The sequence below is a fragment of the Nicotiana sylvestris genome, chromosome 8 (genome assembly GCF_000393655.2).
Source record: "Nicotiana sylvestris chromosome 8, ASM39365v2, whole genome shotgun sequence".
Taxonomy (NCBI): Eukaryota; Viridiplantae; Streptophyta; class Magnoliopsida; order Solanales; family Solanaceae; genus Nicotiana; species Nicotiana sylvestris.
The window spans coordinates 204,717,991-204,736,786 of NC_091064.1; the positions used below are offsets into that span (position 1 = coordinate 204,717,991).

Sequence of the window (18,796 nt, forward strand, 5' to 3'; positions counted from 1 at the left end):
TTCATCAAATTTAATGCCCATAGCAGATAACTGGTTCATGATCCCCTGAAAATTATTCAGATGATCTGTCATCGCGGAACCATCATGGTATTTTAAACCCAACATCTGCTTTATTAGAAACATCTTGTTGTTTCCAGTTTTCCGAGCATACAGACTTTCAAGGTGCTCCCATAGGGTCCGAGCATGTGTCTCCCCAAAAATATGGTTCAAAACATTATCGTCAACCCGCTGTCTAATAAAGCCGCAAACCTGCCTATGTAACAAATTTCACTCTTCATCTGATTTATTATCAGGCTTTATAGTGGTAAATACAGGTTAATGAAAATTCTTCATATAGAGCAAATCTTCTATTTTGCCCTTCCAAATGGCATAATTTGTGCCATTTAAAGTAACAATTCTACTATTGTTGGCTTCCATCGTTTATCACAAATACAAATACTATTTATTATGAGACCAAAGTAATTCTTTTCTGATGTGGAAGTTCAGACTGTGCTGCAACCACAGAGCATACTCAGACAGAACCTTGGCTCTGATATCACTTGTTGAGAAAAAACCCCGTAAAAATAATATTCACGGTATTAGTGATAAACGCGAAACACTAGTTATGGTAAAATCAGCAAGAGTAAAATGCAGCAATAATGATACCAAGATTTTACGTGGAAACCCTTCTGAATAAGGAAAAAACCACAGCCAAGAAGAGTAACTGATATCACTATAGCGAGGATTTTACACTGTGTAGTAACGAGTACGAATACTCCTAAGACCACTACACCCTCAAAAGAAAAAATACTCTTTTGCTTTTTCACTTCACTACAGTATCTCTCCACTCTATTTTTCTTCACAGACTATTTTCTTATAGTCTATGGAATACCTTGCTCTCTCTTTTTTTTTGGTGTGATGAAATGAGAGTTGAAGCTCTCCTTTTATAGCCAAAACCTCACTCTCTAAAACCTACAATATTTGACAATTTTGCACATACTTTTCAGAATTTCAACAAGGTTGGCTACCAAACCAAACCAATTCAACAAGGTTGGCTACCAAATCAATACCAATTCAATAAGGTTGGCTACCAAACCTTTTGAATGAGATGGACACCATCAATCCCAAGTGTGAACAGTAACTTGAGAAGCAAGGAACAAATGCATGTGCAAGTGAACCAGTTTTTCCAACCTTAAAAGGGCTATATAGGACAAGGTTAGCAAGATGAAAAAAAGGGATAATTTGGTGCACGAAACAATCTGCGTTCACGCAAGGCCTAAAGAAGGACCGCACTTCAAAGGGTATATATGATGTATGCGGTCTACCTAACACAAGCGCCAACAACGGATCGATTCCACACGGCTCGACTCCAACCCCTGGATCATACGGAGATAATTTTATCGTTGCTCCTCCTAGACTCACCTTCGTTAGCAAGATAACAAAATTTGTGCAATTTAATTTTAGGATACACCATAGCAAAAGTAATTACCACTTACAAAATAAGGGAAAATTAAGGAGTGCCATTTACGATAGCCATGCTGAGAATCTAACTCAAAGATATGAAGGATAGGAAACCTGCAGAAACACATGGGGCAGGTCCTAGAATTCTATTATTCTTACATTTATTGTACGAGTTATGTTATGAGTTATGATCATTGATCAATGTAATTATGCAAACTATTAAATGCTTCATCTTATATGGAGATAGGGTTGTTATAAAGGAGTCCAATCACGTCAACAACAGCATAAGTCTTTACTAACATGTGAGATCATAAGTCAGATTTTGACTACATTAATTACCTTTGTGTTTGACATGTGTTTTAAAATTTGCCAGATCCCTCGTTATCCCTTTAAAACATGTATCCAAAGGAGTTGATATTTACTCGAAAAGTAGCCCGTAAGCAATTTAAAGGAAAATTCTTTCCAACTTTAATTCTATTTTCCACTGTCGGCAGGAGAGTGCGATGTTAAGCAACTGACTGGAAGAACTTAACCCAAAGGAGCTCTTATGGTTTTTGCTTACCTATGTATCTTTTCACAAAATTCTTAGGCGGTCTTTCCTTTTCTGTATTATTATTATTATTATTATTATTATTATTATTATTATTATTATTATTATTATTATTATTATTTATTTATTTATTTATAAAGGGTGCCATGGAAATAGATTTTGAGTCTGATCAATCCTAAAAATTAGCTTAGGAAGTGAGAATTACCCAAAACTATTTATAAGGAGACAACCGTCCATTCACTCACCTAATGTGGGACAATGTAACAGTCTTTTACGCCTAAACCTGGACAATTGGAGTGTGGATAACACCAAAAACGGAGCTAAAATTTTTAGTTAATGGGTTTTGATATATTATTTGTACATATTAAATAAAATTTTTAGCACAGCCGAACACGTAACTAGCAGTGTGGCTCCGCCCCTTAATAACACAACATGGTGTCCAACACCGAGAAACACAATAAAAAGCATAAGTTTGACACTGATAGCATATGAAAAAATGAACATGTTAATTTGAAAATGGACATTGGACTTAACTCAACTAATAGTAGCTTATGCGGAGAGAATTACCCAAAATCATATGATCATATTGAAACAATCCGACAAACGATAATATCAATATCAGCTTGCGCACACTTCAATTATATATTTCACGACACACTCTTAGGAGTCTAATAAATCCATGGGCCCTTTGCTGATTGAGAAATTAAAAGGAGGAGGGGACATGGGGAGGCCGCCAATATCTTCAAAATTGTTGTGAAGGGATCACCTGCATGTTCTCTTGACACAACTACGTCCATCTCCCTACAAAACCTGCATTTAATGCATTTCATTGCCCTTTTCCACACTACATATATCCCCAGTATGATTCATTGATAATCCCACAACCCTAGCTACCATTACAAAGTTACATCTATTCTCTCTGAAATCTGATAAATAGCCTATTCATAATAAAGAACGATAAAAAAGGGGAAAAAATTGTCAATATGTCTAAGTTTCTTGTTTATCTTTTGGTTTGTCTTTCTCTCCATGCATGCAGTGCTAGACCACTCGCAACAACTACTGATAAAGAAAACAGAATACAGGTTTGCTTTACAAATATTTCTTTTTTTTATTTTCTTGTTTGAAGCTTATATATATTACTATCTCTTTCTTTTGATGTGGAGATTAGGTAAGTTAATAAAATTGATCCGACTATAATTTACTTTTTGTTTGCAGGATGTAACATTTTTGACAAGGGACACATTTAAAACAGAAGGAAAAATCACGTTTGAAAATAATGGAAGCGGAAGTCTAGATGATGCAAAACTTATGTGGAAAAAGAGATCAAATGGAGAAGAAACTAAAGGTATTGGATAAGATTACTTAGTTCATTAATTTGCACCACGTTAAATATTTCCATTCTTGTTGAAATCTATCAATTTTCATTGTTTCTAGTGTTCCATTTGAGTTTCTTCTTTATATGCAAAAACATCCACACATTTTAAAATATGTAGCATTATAGTTCTTCCTTTGTAACTCAACTAAACCATCCTTGCTTGGATATTTTAGAACTCAATTTCACACTTTTCCATGTTAAATATTTTCAACAAGTTATAAATAGAGACGTAGAGAAGGAAAAAAAGAGAAAAGAACTCATTGCTTCCGTTTCGAAGTGATCATGAATCTTTATTTTCCTACTTTTAAATTTTAACCCTTTAAATTTTATAAATGACGAAATATGTGGTGTGAATTATAACAGGAAACAAGGTCATTACAGTTCAAGAAGGAGCTCAAGTAAAGGTAAAGCTCTAATTCTCTATATATATATATATGTACACACGCGATATAATTGGTGTTTATGCCACTGAAAATATATTATAGTATGACAGAGTATTCCTTGAAGGAATCAAGTGTTAAACTCAAATACTATGAGAAAGAGTAAAATTTTCTTGTAACCCAAGAATTACTTAATCATTAGGAAGAATAAAACTATTTAAAATTCAGCTGATTTTACTTGTTGTATCGCATATTGATCTTTTTAGCTATTAACAATCTCATCTTTCAATATTGTATATTGACATGCACAAAGTCGAGAACAATAAGTATCCAATTTCTATGCTTGTAAACAGACCATCTTTTATTTTAAGTATTTCACTTATATACTACATAGTAGTGTAAACGATTTTTACAATAAGTATATTTTATCTGTAAATTGCTTTTTTTTTTTTTAAGTTATTACTTTTTGTAGACGGTTATCTATAATTATCTTTTAAGTGAGTTGATAGTATAAAAGTTATAGGAGTTCAAACTCTTCAGTTAAATGTGCATGAATATTTATACAAAAGAGAATATTTAATTTAGATTTCGAATTTGTAAGCAGATGTTGAGGAGACAATCGCGATTGATTCTAGAAACTCCACCATTAGCACAACATGAGGAAGAAGCAGTGAACTCCATTAAAAAAGACCCTGTGGAAGACGTGGTGGTTATGGACTATGCTCAACCCCATCGAAAACCACCTATTCATAACACTAAACACTAGATTTATATATTTGTATCTTAGTAGATGAAAAAACATACTTATATGTATTTTGCTTTCTCGTTTATATACGTGAGTCTGTCGGTTTTCAGTTTGTTCTTTTTGTTTTTTTCGTAAATGAAGGAGAATCCTACATAAGAAATACTCGTATATGATACGATATTCCATATATGTACAAATAGAAATTCTAAGAAAGGCAAAAGCCCTAGCAAGAAATATCAGTGGTATGGTCACGTGTTACATTAATGCATGGTGATTGAGGTTTAAGGGCATGATGTGGATGGACATGGTCCCTCATATTATTGTGTTGTTTTAATCAACTGTTGCCTTGATTTAAAAAGTGCATATATAATAAATATATATATAGTAGAAAAAGAATAGCAGTGAAGTGGAGTGGTGGTCTCTCTGCCGTGAATGTGTTGGTTGGTTCTCTTGTTTAATGATGGAGAGTTATGTGTTAGTTTCTGCACGGTCCCTTCTTTGGTCTTTTGCATTTGATATCCAAGAAACCAAATCTATTCGTGTCATTTATCATATGCACAACCATAGGGAGGCAAACAAAGTTGCTATTTGTCACTCTTGTCTTTGAATTTTAGTTCGCAACAGTCCAATTTGCGCACAGCCTTGGGGTTGGAAGAGTGTCATGGTTGAGGTCAAAGATATATTTTGAATTAATTTATATTTACAGTGTGAAAAAATTCTACACGCTTAATATATATTTACCCACGTTTATTGCAGATTATTGTCTCTTGTTTACTTTTAAGTAATCATCTAATTTCTTTTTACACTACTTTAATATATAAAACTTCAACTCTAATCAAGTTCGAGCTATATAGACTAAGGTGTAATATTGTACCAGCCAACCCACTAGTAATATTGTCTTCTTTGGACCTAGGTCTGCACGGCTTTAAAATGCGTCATTAAGTATTACCCCGCCATCATTCAAGGTTGCACACGAAGTGGCCCTAATACCATATGTAACAGCGCAACCCCTAGTGATATTATTCGTTTTAAGCCTAGATTCGCACGTTTTAAAAAGCCTCATTAAGGTCTAAGGCTTGTTTACTTATATATCTAGCATCTCTCGTGTGTTTTATTAATATGGGATTCACATGGATGTCACAAATATATATATTTATATAAAAAAGTCACTTAAAAGATAATTACAAATAACTTCCTATAATGAGGACTGGTAACCTAGAAAAAAGTAATGAGTAACCTACTACAACGCATTAAACTACGGTGATGGTAAAACACCTCCGCCCACAATTGTTAGGTCTTGGGTTCGACTCACGCTGGAGGGGAAGTGTCTCAGTTGGTAAAGCATTTCCACCCACGACCGTTAGGTCCTGGGTTCGAATCACGCTGGAGGGGAAGTGTAGAAACACTATAGATCCTCCTAACTTGGGAGGGATTTAAAAAAAAAATAGTGATGGGCTAAAAGTTCTTTACAATTAAGTTTACGTTACTTACATCCTAATTTACCAAAGGTTTAAATGTCATATCTTTGGATAACATACTTAATTCTATTTTACAATTCAAACATCAATATAGAGAGAAGCACTTGCTGTCATTACCGATCGCATTATGCGAAACAAGGAGGGGAAAAGTGGTTTAAAATGCACCTAACAAAATTCCATTTGTTAGAACCTGAGCGCAGGACAATTTATGTCATGACGTTTAAACCGATCATTGATCCATTTGATAGAAGTGACAATTCAGGTGCAATGGGACCTAACTATTTGATGGACTAAAATCATTTCGCGAACCTGGAAATCAATTTTGGAGCAAAAATCGAAGAGAAGCACTGTGTAAGGATTGTGTAGGTCTCGAGGAGAAAAATGCCTGTGACAGTACCCGTCTTTTTCCCTTATTGAGTCTGACTTTGTCTGAATGGAGACCGTTAACCACTGCTACAGTTGACAATGAATGGATTCAAAAAATTGATGAACTCTGATGTCCTGATCCCCAGTTTAAGATCAATCTCGCCACCTCCGAACCAGAAGAAGTCGGGATTGAGCTTGGTGATTGCTTCATCCAAAATCACCTGTTAAAATTACTAAGAAAGATATAGTAGTAAAGCACTATTTTCCACAATAGTTGGAACTTTCTACTGCAACAGAAAGTATAACGCGAACCACAGGTATCGGGTGAATAATTACAAGTTTGAGTAGTAAGAAATTGATGTTCGGCTTAAACCGTGGATGTCTATGGCTGAAGAATTTAATAAAGTACTAGCACGAGAATCATCAATAAAGTACTTCTTCATCTATCACTTTAAGATTACGTTTTGCTGCTATAGATAACTGATAACTCTTTAGTTGTTGAGCAAGTTTCAGTGGCCTTTGCTCTTCTGCCTACTAGTTGCAAAAAGTAAAGCTTCTCTATGAAATTTAATTATAGGCAAAAGCGCAGTAATGTTCAACAAAGGGGTCCAAAACTTCAAGGAAGCGGCCTCTAATCTAGCGAGAAGTGAGAAAAACTGGCAGGCTGCATTTCTAGATCAACATTGACAGATACAGATTTTAGGAACAGTGAGAAGCAGCACAGCTGGCACAATGAATAGCATAGAGTCCATTAATGAAAAAGAATGATGGAGAGTAAAACACATACCAATTAGTCCACTTTCCATCTAAATGTGGTAGACCGGGGACCTGTCAGCATATATCACATATTATTGGCAATTGGTGTAAGCAAGAGAGTGACAGGAATCAAGACACAGGCAACTAGATCTCAGGGCCCAATTTGTTCAAGCTACAGCAAACAGCTGTGGACAAGAAGGCTGCACTACCTAATACACATTGATGTAATGCACATGAGTGCAGGAGGCAAGAGAGACAGATGCTTTGTGGTTTAACCAACAATACTTTAGAGGAATCAATGATTTACAGCAGGAGTGTTCCAGTCAAGTTAATATCTTCATTAGTGTGATTATCCACCTAATCCTGGATTTCATTAGAAGCAGCTCAGAAAGTAGCTGATATGGAAATTAGGTACCACCAGTTGCAGCATTAGAGAATGTAATCACAAATCTTGGCATTCATTAGGAGCAGCTCTTAAACTAGCTGATATGGCATTAGCTACCATCAGCTGCAGCATTAGAGAAAGTAATGAGTGTGATGAGTTGCACAACATTTCATTAACTAATGTGGAGAGTGACATGGGAACAGTTCAAATGTTAACTGTAAACAGAAGAATACTGGGGAACACTATGACAATTTCAGTGAAAGAACAAAGAGACTGGGTACCGGTATGTTGGTTTTCATGCCAATACATGTGACTGCATTGTGCTCATAACCAATCAGCTTTACTGATGTTTCCTCAGGAGCCAGCCTCACTGCAAAAAGCATCCAGTGGCTAACATCATTCTATAAGCAGTACTCAAGCAAAATGCAGACACCAAAGAAGACATTGCACCTCATAAACTTATAGCATCCAACTCTATTTGCTCCCAGTATAGAATGAAGAGGAAGAATGCATAAAATAAGTCCATCATCATAACCTCAGTTGTTTGCTCAACGTTTCCTGAACAAGAAGTATGCTTTTCAATAGTCATTCTTATTGTAGTATGGCAATGTATCCAAATGCCAAATATAGTTAACACAGTCATTGCGACTCTCAGATGATTACTCAGAGTTTCTCCAAGAAAATTATTGACATGAGCTCATGGAACTTTATGTATCCAGCAAGTAAACCATTTATGTAAAGAAGCACAATAAAGAATTTCTAGCGTGAGATTATTTAGGCCATCCAGACATTAGATTAACAATTTGTTCCTGACATTCATATGTCACAGACTGTGGATTTGAATTGCTACCTATGTCAAACACAAGCTGAGACAAGAGATCATTCCATAGCTGAGTATGATTACTCCAGGAAGCTATGAGGCAGGATGCAGCAGTGGTTACAAAGACAAAGTTACACAGCCTGTGATTGGGCCATCAATTGCTCTAGAGGTAGATCCCAACAAGCTCAAATTTTTAGGATGACATATGCTGAATGCTCTATGCAATATGGATAGAAAGGAACCAACGGGTCTTTAAAAAGAAGAGTAGAAGCTGGGAAGCAATTGGAAATTTGTAATGTTAGAGCAGCCCCGAGAGTCCAGATTTTGCTACATAGCCTTTTGTTCTAGTAGATAGATCTAGTCTTTTAATGTAGTATAGGCTTTTGTTTCTCTGGTTTTTGATACTGGTTAGATAGCTGACTATGTAATTAGTCGAGCTATGGTTTTGTAAAGCTTTACACAGAATACAAAGTTATTTACCTAAAAAAACAATTTGTTCCTGAACTTCATGCTGCCAGACACCCCTTCTAACATATTTAGAGGCCTACTGACGCCATTAACAATGTCAAACTTAAATAATGGCCTGCTTTTCTAGCTTGGCGTCACAAAAATTAAGAGTAGCATTAGTGAGAAGTTAGTCTACTGCAGTAAAGTAGATAGTAGACCCGCTATCCTTACTCCGGGTCCACTGTAATCTTACTTGTGAGTTGCTCTAAACATATTATATTAACACCACTCCAACTCCCACATTGGGTTCCCTAATGAGCTAAAGCAAAAAGAAAAACGCATCCAAGATCAAGTAATGCCCAAATAATTGCTTTCTTACCCCACAAAAGAAAGAAGTGTGTCACGAGTACACTCTTATGTTTCCGATTTTCTTTTCATTTTGACAGTTAAATAGGAGGAAAGGGACCTCGTTTCAGGACACATCTCTCAGTCTCTTGAGATACAAGGTCAATATTTAATTTGTAAAGTTTCTAAAGAATGTAACTAAATTGAGAAAGAGAAAAAGTTCGAATTTTTATTACTCAAACAAGAGCAGAACATTCAGTTTTGCAATATATGCGTCCTCATACGTCTATAAATATCCCTAATTTTGCTTATATATGGGTCGATAGTCTATACAGCTAAAATGTACTTTTCATGGGAAGTCTTTTCTTGGTACAATCAAAATAAAACAGTTCTCGTTGATCTATCTACAAAAGAATAACAGTTTTTTTCAATATCTTCATACACAATTACGATTATCCGAATCTGTATGCTAATCCATTTCAGTTTTCTGACTACCTTAAGTATTAGACCAAATACATGTTTTTGTAATAAAGAGATGTAACTTACTGTTGAATTTCTTCTTGGCTATCTTGCTCTCATTGAGAGTGTACGGAAAATTCTTTACAGCCTCAGCATTAAATCGAGCTGCATACTGTTGATCAAAATAGTAAAGATATTTACATAGTATTTGGAGTAATTTTCCTCCATCTTGAGCAAAAGTTGCAGATAGTTACCTGTACAACGACAACATAGTATTTTGAATTGTTACGATCACTACAATCAATAATATTGGATGCGGCTTGAGTATTTACCTGCATTATTACATGGAATGAAGACTAAAAGAGTATCAGAGATTATGAATGGATTCAAAGTTAAGGAGGCTCAATATCATAAAATTTTCACCATCAAAATTGCATATTTAGATGACACCAAATATCAATCTACGCAGATATGAAGCCATTTCGATTAAGATAACTGTAGTTGTGTTTGACATGTCTCAATAGAAGCAGCATTGAATGATACAAAGCAAATCTTATAATAGTAAAAAACAATGAAGTAATTTTTTTTAAGAATGAATTAGAAGATTTAGAAGCAGAACTATCTCAATGATCACCAGTTGTTTCTTCACTGCTACTTTATGAAAGTTTCATATACATATTTGATTCAGCACTTCTTTAACATATAGCTCAAGGCATGACACATTAACTGTTCACCGCTTTTTTACATTTTCTCTATCCCAACTTACATCATCTCCAAATTTCGTCTTTCATAACAACAACAACCCAGTAAAATTCTATGGGTGTGGGGTCTGGGGAGGATAGTGTGTACGCTAATCTTACCCCTATCCCGATGGAATAGAAAAGTTGTTTCCGATAGACCCTCGGCTCAAGAAGACGTAAAAGACAGAAAGAGACAATATTTCAGTACCATCAACAAAAACCATAGAAATAATAATAGCATCATAAGAACCAGAAATAGATGAAACTCAATTACAACAACTAGTAAATAAGGCCCGGTGCTATGGAAAAAGGAAATATAGTGTGAACACAACATTAACCACTAGCAGTCTAAGGAAAACCCTATCAAACTAGCCTCACACTCAGTACGAAGCAGAAAAATGCTCAACTACCTCCTAACCTACAACCCTAATGCTCGACTCCACACCTTCCTATCAAGTGTCCTCGGAAATCTGAAGCCACACCATGTCCTGCCCAATCACCTATCCCCGATACTTCTTAGGCCACCCTCTATCTCTTCTTGTACTCGCCAAAGCCAACCACTCACACCTACTTACCGGGGCATCAGGGCCTCTCCTCCGCACATGCCCAAACCATCTTAGTCTCGCTTCCCGCATCTTGTCATCTATATGAGTCACGCCCATCTTCTTCTGAATATCTGCATTCCTAATATTATCCACCCTAGTATGCTCGCACATCCACCGTAACATTCTCATTTCTGCTACTTTCATCTTCTGTATATGTGAGTTCTTAACCGCCTAACACTTTGCCCATACAATATGGCCGATCTAACCACCGTTTTATAAAATTTTACCTTTGAGTAATGATAGCACTTTTTTGTCACATAGGACTCCAAATACTAACCTCCATTTCATCCACCCAACCCCTATATGGTGTGTGGCATCCTCGTCGATCTCCTCGTCCTCCTAGATAACCGACCCAAGGTACTTGAAACTGTCTCTTGGGGATGACCTGTGATCCAAGTCTCACGTCCATGCCTGCTTCCCTCGATTCGGCGTTGAACTTGCACTCCAGATATTCTGTCTTAGTCCTTCTCAACTTGAAACCCTTAGACTCAAGGGCCTATCTCCGAACCTCCAGCCTCTTGTTAACATCACCTCACGTCTCATCAATCAGAACTATGTCATCAGCGAACAACATACACCATAGCACCTCCCCTTGGATATGGCATGTCAGTGCGTCTATCACCACGACAAATAAGAACGGGCTGAGCGCAGATCATTGATGTAACCCCATAACAATCGGGAATATTCTGAGTCGTCTCTCACTGTCCTAACCCGAGTCTTAGCTCCGTTATACATGTCCTTGAACTGTAACGACCCGACCGGTCGTTTTGAGCTCCGGCGCGTCATTCAGCAGTTTGAGGCCATGAGCGGCTTCATCTCAGGTATATTGACTTGTGTGTATGGTCAGAATTAAAATTCAGAAAGTTTGGAGTCAAATCTAAATGGAAATTCTCATTTTGAAAGCTTAAAATTGAAGAAATGAACTAGGATTGGAATTTTGAGTAAACGACCTCGGAATTGGGATCTGAAGGTTCCAGCGGGTTCGTATGATGATTTCGGACTTGGGCGTATGCCCGGATCGGGTTTTGGATAACCCGGGAACGTTTTGGCGCCTATTGTGGAAGATAGCATTTTAGAAGAAATTGCATCAGTTTGGTTTAAAATGCATTTCAGTGTTATTGATGTCCGTTTGGGATTCCGAGACTGGGAGTAGCTCCGTATGGTGATTCTGGATTTGGGAGCGCGATCGGAAGTGAATTCGGAGGTCCGTAGGTCATTTTGGAGTCGTTCGGCTAAAGATGGAAAATTGAAGGTTTTTGAGAAAATTTGGCCGGAAGTGAAAATTTTGATATCGGATTCGAAATGCGAATTTTATGGTTTGGATAGCTTCGTTAGGTTATTTGGGACTTAGGAGTGTGTCCGGAATATCTTTGTGTTGAAATATATGAATTATGGGAAAAATTTGAAAAATTTTGATATTTAATATTGTTAAAGTTGACTTTGGTCAACATTTTGGTAAACAGACCCGGACCCGTGATTTTTCGGTCTCGAAAGGTCCATAGAAAAATATGGGAGTTGAACGTGTTTCCGGAATCGAATTCCGAGGTCCCGGGCCCGAGAAATGAATTTTTTCATGAAATTGTTTTCTAAAAATGTTTAAGGAAAATGAAAATGAAATTTGATCAGAAAGTAATAGTATCGGGCTCGTATTTTGGTTCTGACGCCCGCTACAGGTCATATAGGTTGGTTAAGCGCTTTCTGTAAAGTTTGGTTACAAACGGACGTTGTTTGACGGGTTTCGGCCTTAAATTGGAAAATTTGAAAGTTTATGAAATTTGAAAGAATTCTTGGATTTAAGGCTCAAATCATTGATTTTGATGTTATTTTGGCGATTTGATCGCTCGAGTAAGTTCGTGTGATGTTTTAGAGTCAATGTTCATATTTGGTTTGGAGCCCCGAGGGCTCGGGAGTGTTTCGGAGGTTTCTCGGAGTGATTTCGGACTTAGGAAAAATTGAAGAAAATTGCAGAAAATTCTGCTGTGCCCAGAAAATTTTAGGTGCGAGTAGTCTAGTTTGGAAGCTCATATCTTGTAATCTATAAGAAATCAGAAAAAGTGCAAAACACGAAAGTTGTAGCCCATACATTCTAGTTTTCGGAAAGTTAAACCATTCGCGATTTGGATATCATCTCAGAAAGTTACGATGGATCGAAAAGGGCTATTGGAGCAATTTCGGTAGAATTTACGATGCAATTTAGAAGCTCATATCTCGGGATATATAAAGAGTTATATGGTGTACAACCTATCAAATTAAAGATCTTTGAGTCTAGTTTCTAAATTTTCAAACCGTTTGTCATTTGGATATCTATACAAGACGTTATGGGTGTTTAAACAGAAGGTGTCCGACAAGGAACAATTTTAATAGGATGTACAACTTGTATAGCACAAGTGCAAGGTACAACTCGACGAAGCACAGACAGATTCTTTTATACACGGATTTAGCTCACTTTTCTTCATTTCTTCAAAGTATGGACGATTTTTGGGGAGCTTCAAGAGGGGATTTTCATCATCAATGTGAAGGTAAGTTATCCCCACCTATTTTGAGTTAAGTACATCAATTATGTATGGATTTGAGCATGAAAATTGTAGAAAAATTGAGGATTTAGGCCTAGGGATTTGAAAATAAGATTTGGTGATTTGAGGGGTCAAATGAACTCCGATTTTGGTAAATTTTATATGTACGGACTCGTGGCGAGACGAGGAATCCGGTGATGTGATTTTCGTAATTTTTCGAGAAGTGGGCCCGGGGCTCGGGTTTTGCAAATTTCGTGATTTTCGATATTTTTCGAGTCTTTTCGATTGGGTTATATTCCCTTAGCCTATTGTAATATATTCCTTGTGGTTTTGGCAAGATTCGACGAGCGAGGAGGTCGATTCGAAAGGAAAGGGCATCGCGGACGCGGAGTAGACTTTTGGCCATCTTGAGGTGAGTAATAGATGTAAATGCTGTTATGAGGGTTTGAAACCCCGGACTTTCACATCGTAACGCTATATTGAGGCGTGACACACACTCCATGGCGAGTGCGGGGTCGAATACTATTGGGGATTGTGACTTGGTCCATCCCGTGTGATGTTTATACTATACTGGTGATTGATACACATACTTCATTGATATTACTGGGCTTGATGCCATGTTTGGGGCCTTGTGCCGATTTGTAAAATCCTTCGAGGATTGATATTACTGCTTAGCATGATTTGCATATCATTTAATTTCAGTCCAAGGTTTTAAATGTTGTTTTGCAAACTCAGCCATAATTCTAAGTGTTGAAAACTTAAATGATATTTTTAAATGTATTCCGGGCTGGGAACTTCTGTTTTGTAAATGCCCAAGGGGCTTATTATATTATTTTCTGGACTGATTATAAAGTGACTTGAAACAGTGGTAACAATGACACTGTGTGATATACTTGAAACAGTGGTAACAATGACACTGTGTGATATACTTGAAACAGTGGTAACAATGACACTGTGTGATATACTTGAAATAGTGGTAACAATGACACTGGATGATATACTTGAACAGTGGTAACAATGGCACTGTATGATATAAATTGGTCAGGTAACAATGGCTGACCGGTCAGGTAACAATGACTGACCAAGATATTGCGCTTGGGCTGTAGGAGCCCCTCCGGAGTCTGTACACACCCCCAGTGAGCGTCGTCGACGATAAATAAATATGGATGGCTCGGGCTGCACGCCGCAGTGGGTACTGGAATGTACCATCATATGCATTGCATTGCATTCATGTATTTGTATTTATACTGGTGTTTAGCTGCTCAGTTCCATATGTTGCTGTATATTCGGATTGTAGCTTACTTTGTGTATTTACTGGATTTTCTTATCTTCGGACTGTAGTTACTTTTATTACTCACTGGGTCGGAGTACTCACTTTACTCCCTGCACCTTGTGTGCAGATCCAGGGCAGTCTCAGGCTCAGTAGATCCAGTTGATCAGCAGATCCAGCCTCTGGGAGTATCGAGGTAGCTGCACGGCGTTCGCAGCCATTGATCTTCTCCCTCCTATCCTATCTCTTTATTTCCGCATTATCGGACTTTGGATATACCGTGTATTAGGATGATATTCTGTATTCTAGAGGCTCAGATTCGTGACACCGGGTCCTAGTGAGATTATATTGTGTATTTTGTTAAAATCTTCAGTACTTTAATCTTGCTTAATTGATATTTCTTTCCGCTATTTTTGATAAATTGGGTTAAGTGTTGAATAATGGTCGGGCTTGCCTAGTAGTGTGCTGGGCGCCATCACGACCGGGATTTGGGTCGCAATATGAACACTCTAGTGTAAGTTACCGGCACACCTTTTGCCTCCAGACATCTCCAGAAAACCCCTCTAGGGACCTTGTCATACGCTTTCTCTAGGTCAATAAACACCAAGTGCAGATCCTTCTTCATATCATTGTATTATTCCATCAACCTCCTAATAAAGTGGATAGCTTCCGTAGTTGAATGACCCGGCATGAACCCGAACTGGTTGTCAGATATAGTAACGTTCCTCCTCACCCTCAGTTCCATCCCCCTCTTCCAAATTTTTATGGTATGACTTAGTAACTTGATATCACTATAGTTGTTACAACTCAGTTCAGTTTGGTACCTAGCCTCAGAAGAAGTTCTAACAAGTGCGGACCGCACATGCAATTGTGCGGCCGCAAAACCTGGTCACACTGACAAAATTTCTAAAGTTCAGAGAAGGTGCAAAACGACCAAGTGTGAAGCCTTGCCAAAAGTGCAGCCGCAGATAGAAAAGTGCGGTCGTAGAAGCTGAAGTGCAGCCGTAGATGGAATAGTGCGGCTGCAGAATTGCTCCAACTGAAAAAGAGAAGAAAAGTGCAAACCGCACATGGAATTGTGCGATCGCAGAACCTCTCGAATGGCATTTTCGTCAAAGAATTTCAAGGCACTATAGTCTATAAATAGACAGGAAACACCTTTTTAGGGCAAGTTTTGAATAGTTTTAGCTGTAGCAGTTATCTTTTGCTGTTTTGGGAAAGTTGTAACTATTTTGGGTGAAGAATCATTAGTTTTATCAATTTAATCTTAGTTTATGGCTTTAATTGGTTCTTCTTCTTTTTCTTTACTTTCTAGCATGATTAGCTAGATTTTCTATAGGGTTGTGACCCAACCCTAGTGTATAAACCTTATGGATCATTAATTTAATGCTTCTTTATGATTAGGTGTTTATTATTTAGCCTTGCTATGCATTATTTCTATATTTAATGGTTGCAAACATTGATTCATGCCTATTTGACTTGATTCTTACTTGAGAAGAGGGAGTTAGTCTAGGAAAACTTGGCTAACAAGAAATTGGGCTATTTAAGGCTTTGGCTAGTCTAATTAAAGGGTTTGAACTAGAGATAGGGAAAACACGACTTGAGCTTATATCAACTGTTTAAATTGATACCCAATTGAACTTGAGAAAGCCAGTTTGGGTATAACTACTCAATAATCGAGAGGTATTAAGTTGGTAATTGAGAGTTACAATACACCCCGGTCAATAAGACAAGCATTAACGTGATTTACCCATTAGGTTAGCACCTAGGCAAATGTTACATCCCTAGGCTTTTTCCCATTTGATTAAAAACATCAAAAACAATTATTCACTTTCTAGTTTCTTCTAATTAGTTTACATTTATTAGTTTTAATTTTAGAACAACTATAGTGGTATCAAGTTAGACTCTCTGAGTGCCCCAAATCACCTAGCACAATATCTCGATCCCCCTTTTCATTCAGAAGACCGTGAAAGTAAGTCTGTCATCTCCGCTTAGTTTGAGCCTCCCCTATCAATACTATACCGTTCTCGTCTTTGATGCACCTCACTTGATCCAGATCCCGAGCCTTCATCTCTCTTTATCCTTAGTCAAGGTTCCTCACCTGATCCTCGGTCATCCTTGAACATGCCTCTTCTTCATCTTTATCATGATATCGACGTCCATCACCAAGAGCCTATGTTGTGTCGTGAGGGTCTCACTCTGGATAACCTTGCAATCCTTGGACAGCCCTCTATCGCACCTCCTGAGGAGTAGATAATCAATCTGAGGTTCGCCAACAACAACAACATACACAGTATTATCCCACATCGTGAGGTCTGGGGAGGATAGTGTGTACACAGACCTTACCCCTAACTTGTGAGGATCGAGAGGCTGTTTTCGTCAACGTACGTTGGAAAGTAACCAAATGCTCCTCCCTCTTCGGAAAACTAGAATTCGTAATCACCAGCTCAAATGCCTTAGCGAAATCCAACAGCAAGGTTCCTCCTCCGTTCGTATCCCCATAGCCGAAGCCGCCATGCACCTCGCCATAGCCACCAGCAGTCGACCCAATATGTCCATTGAAATCTCATTCAATAAATAACCTCTAGTCAGTCGTCTTTCATAATCCAAAATGCTAAATTTCGTCCAATAAGTTGTATTTATACAATGCTATAGCAAATACCACACTCGTACTAAAATGCAAGCAACCTTCTGATAATTATTCAAAATGTCGGAGAAAACATGTTTCACATTTTGTTCACATGAATTGTAAAACTACACAATGACTAATTCAAAAACATAGATACAATTACGAGTTAATTATCCGATAAAATAATAAACGAATTGCGAAAGAGGAGGTACCAGAACAATGCTTTTGCAGAGATGTTGAATGGATGCGGCACTGACAATATCACGACGAGATTCGAGCGGCCAATCATAGTAATCAGAGGGGACGCGTTTGAAGCTGAAATCGACGACGCCGTTGGCGCGAAGAATGCCGGAAAGGCGATCTTTGGTGGTGGAGGAAGTTGATAGAGAGAGGTTTTGAGAGAAATGTTGAGAGAGAAGAGAAGATTCGAGGTTCGATAGGCGTTTGAGGAGTCGAGTCTGGACTCTCTCCAGCTTTGCCAATGCTTCCATGGCTCTATCGAAGCTCCAGAGATCGCTGTGTTTCGGTGAAGTTTTCGAGCCCACGGTCCAGTTTAACAAGTCTGATTCTCTTTTTTCTTCCGTTTATGAAAAATGTTGTTTCGGTCCGTCAAGTATAACTTAATTCGAAATTAGTCCCACATTATTTTGTTAGTAGTACTTGACATCTCACATTAACCTATTACCAAAACTTACTACTCCCTCCGTCCCAATTTAAATTATATTTATCATTATATAAACATAAAAAAAATTATAACTTATAGTACTTTAATATAGTTTTTCAAATATCAAAATTTTAATTTCAAAATATTAAGTTGATCTAATCTAATTTAGCTTCAAAACTTAATCCAATTGACTATCAAAAAATAAAAAGTGCTACATAAATTAAGACAGAAAAAATATTACATTATAAACGAATGTCATTGGAAGGTAGCTTCATGTTATAAGCTTTTAGTATTCAATTTGTATAACAGGACTCCACTTATTATATGTGTCCAAAAGAGAGAGTTCTGTAACTCCAAATGGTTCCTCAAATTAGGAAATATGCTTAATTTTGCCCAAATTTTATTATTCGAACCCATTTGATCCTTTAAGTTTGAAATAATTGAAGATTTTTGTTGTAAAAATAGCACGGTATAGTCAGTTTTCGGACTGATCATTCAAAAATAGCCAGCATTTACCAAGTCAATAAAAAATAGTCATTATTTTGCTGCAGCAGAGACCGCTCCAGCATAATATACTGGAGTTCGGTGCACATGTGTATGAACTCCAACATATTATGCTGGACCGGTATACTTTGTTGGCTCCAGTATAATATACTGGAGACAGGAGCACCGGTGCTCCAAACTCCAGTATATTATGCTGGACCGGTATACTTGCTGGAACTCCAGTATATTATGTTGGAGTTCTAGTGTTCTTATGATGGAACTCCATCATATTATGCTGGAGTTCCAGCATACTTATCTTGGAACTCCAGTATAATATGTTGGAGTT

At 37.4% G+C, this 18,796-nt stretch overlaps 2 protein-coding genes across 13 annotated transcripts; one reads left to right on the top strand and one right to left on the bottom strand.

Moving 5' to 3' along the window:
* Positions 1-2,806: 2,806 nt before the first annotated feature.
* Positions 2,807-4,853, top strand: LOC104242027 (uncharacterized). Its single transcript, XM_009797003.2, has 4 exons — positions 2,807-3,072; positions 3,206-3,335; positions 3,729-3,769; positions 4,350-4,853. The coding sequence occupies exons 1-4, from the start codon at positions 2,974-2,976 to the stop codon at positions 4,509-4,511; spliced, it is 432 nt and encodes a 143-aa protein (XP_009795305.1). The 5' UTR covers positions 2,807-2,973; the 3' UTR covers positions 4,512-4,853.
* A 1,088-nt stretch (positions 4,854-5,941) lies between these two features.
* Positions 5,942-17,835, bottom strand: LOC104242026 (uncharacterized). 12 transcript variants are annotated; one of them, XR_011401762.1, is made up of 7 exons: positions 17,516-17,835; positions 9,801-9,902; positions 9,634-9,718; positions 7,926-8,033; positions 7,757-7,845; positions 7,122-7,162; positions 5,942-6,555 (listed from the first exon to the last, which is right to left on the bottom strand). XR_011401762.1 is itself a non-coding variant. In XM_009797000.2 (6 exons), the coding sequence occupies exons 1-6, from the start codon at positions 17,792-17,794 to the stop codon at positions 6,552-6,554; spliced, it is 600 nt and encodes a 199-aa protein (XP_009795302.1). In that variant the 5' UTR covers positions 17,795-17,835; the 3' UTR covers positions 5,942-6,551. The 12 variants fall into 12 exon arrangements, 8 of the variants coding, with proteins under 8 accessions (XP_009795302.1, XP_009795297.1, XP_009795300.1 ...); XM_009797000.2 differs by lacking the exon at positions 7,926-8,033; XR_714865.2 differs by lacking the exon at positions 7,926-8,033 and having other exon boundaries at positions 6,422-6,567; positions 7,122-7,598.
* Between the last annotated feature and the right edge of the window lie 961 nt (positions 17,836-18,796).

Bases quoted from the DNA above. Each gene is read 5' to 3' on its own strand.
- LOC104242027 (XM_009797003.2), top strand. From the start codon at position 2,974: ATGTCTAAGTTTCTTGTTTATCTTTTGGTTTGTCTTTCTCTCCATGCA. The intron at 3,073-3,205 runs GTTTGCTTTACA...TTTTGTTTGCAG, and splicing joins ATAAAGAAAACAGAATACAG to GATGTAACATTTTTGACAAG. The intron at 3,770-4,349 runs GTAAAGCTCTAA...ATTTGTAAGCAG, and splicing joins AAGAAGGAGCTCAAGTAAAG to ATGTTGAGGAGACAATCGCG.
- LOC104242026 (XM_009796993.2), bottom strand. From the start codon at position 17,794: ATGGAAGCATTGGCAAAGCTGGAGAGAGTCCAGACTCGACTCCTCAAA. The intron at 9,903-17,515 runs GTACCTCCTCTT...ATACTCTTTTAG, and splicing joins TCTGCAAAAGCATTGTTCTG to TCTTCATTCCATGTAATAAT. The intron at 7,846-9,633 runs GTAAGTTACATC...TGCTTTTTGCAG, and splicing joins AGCCAAGAAGAAATTCAACA to TGAGGCTGGCTCCTGAGGAA.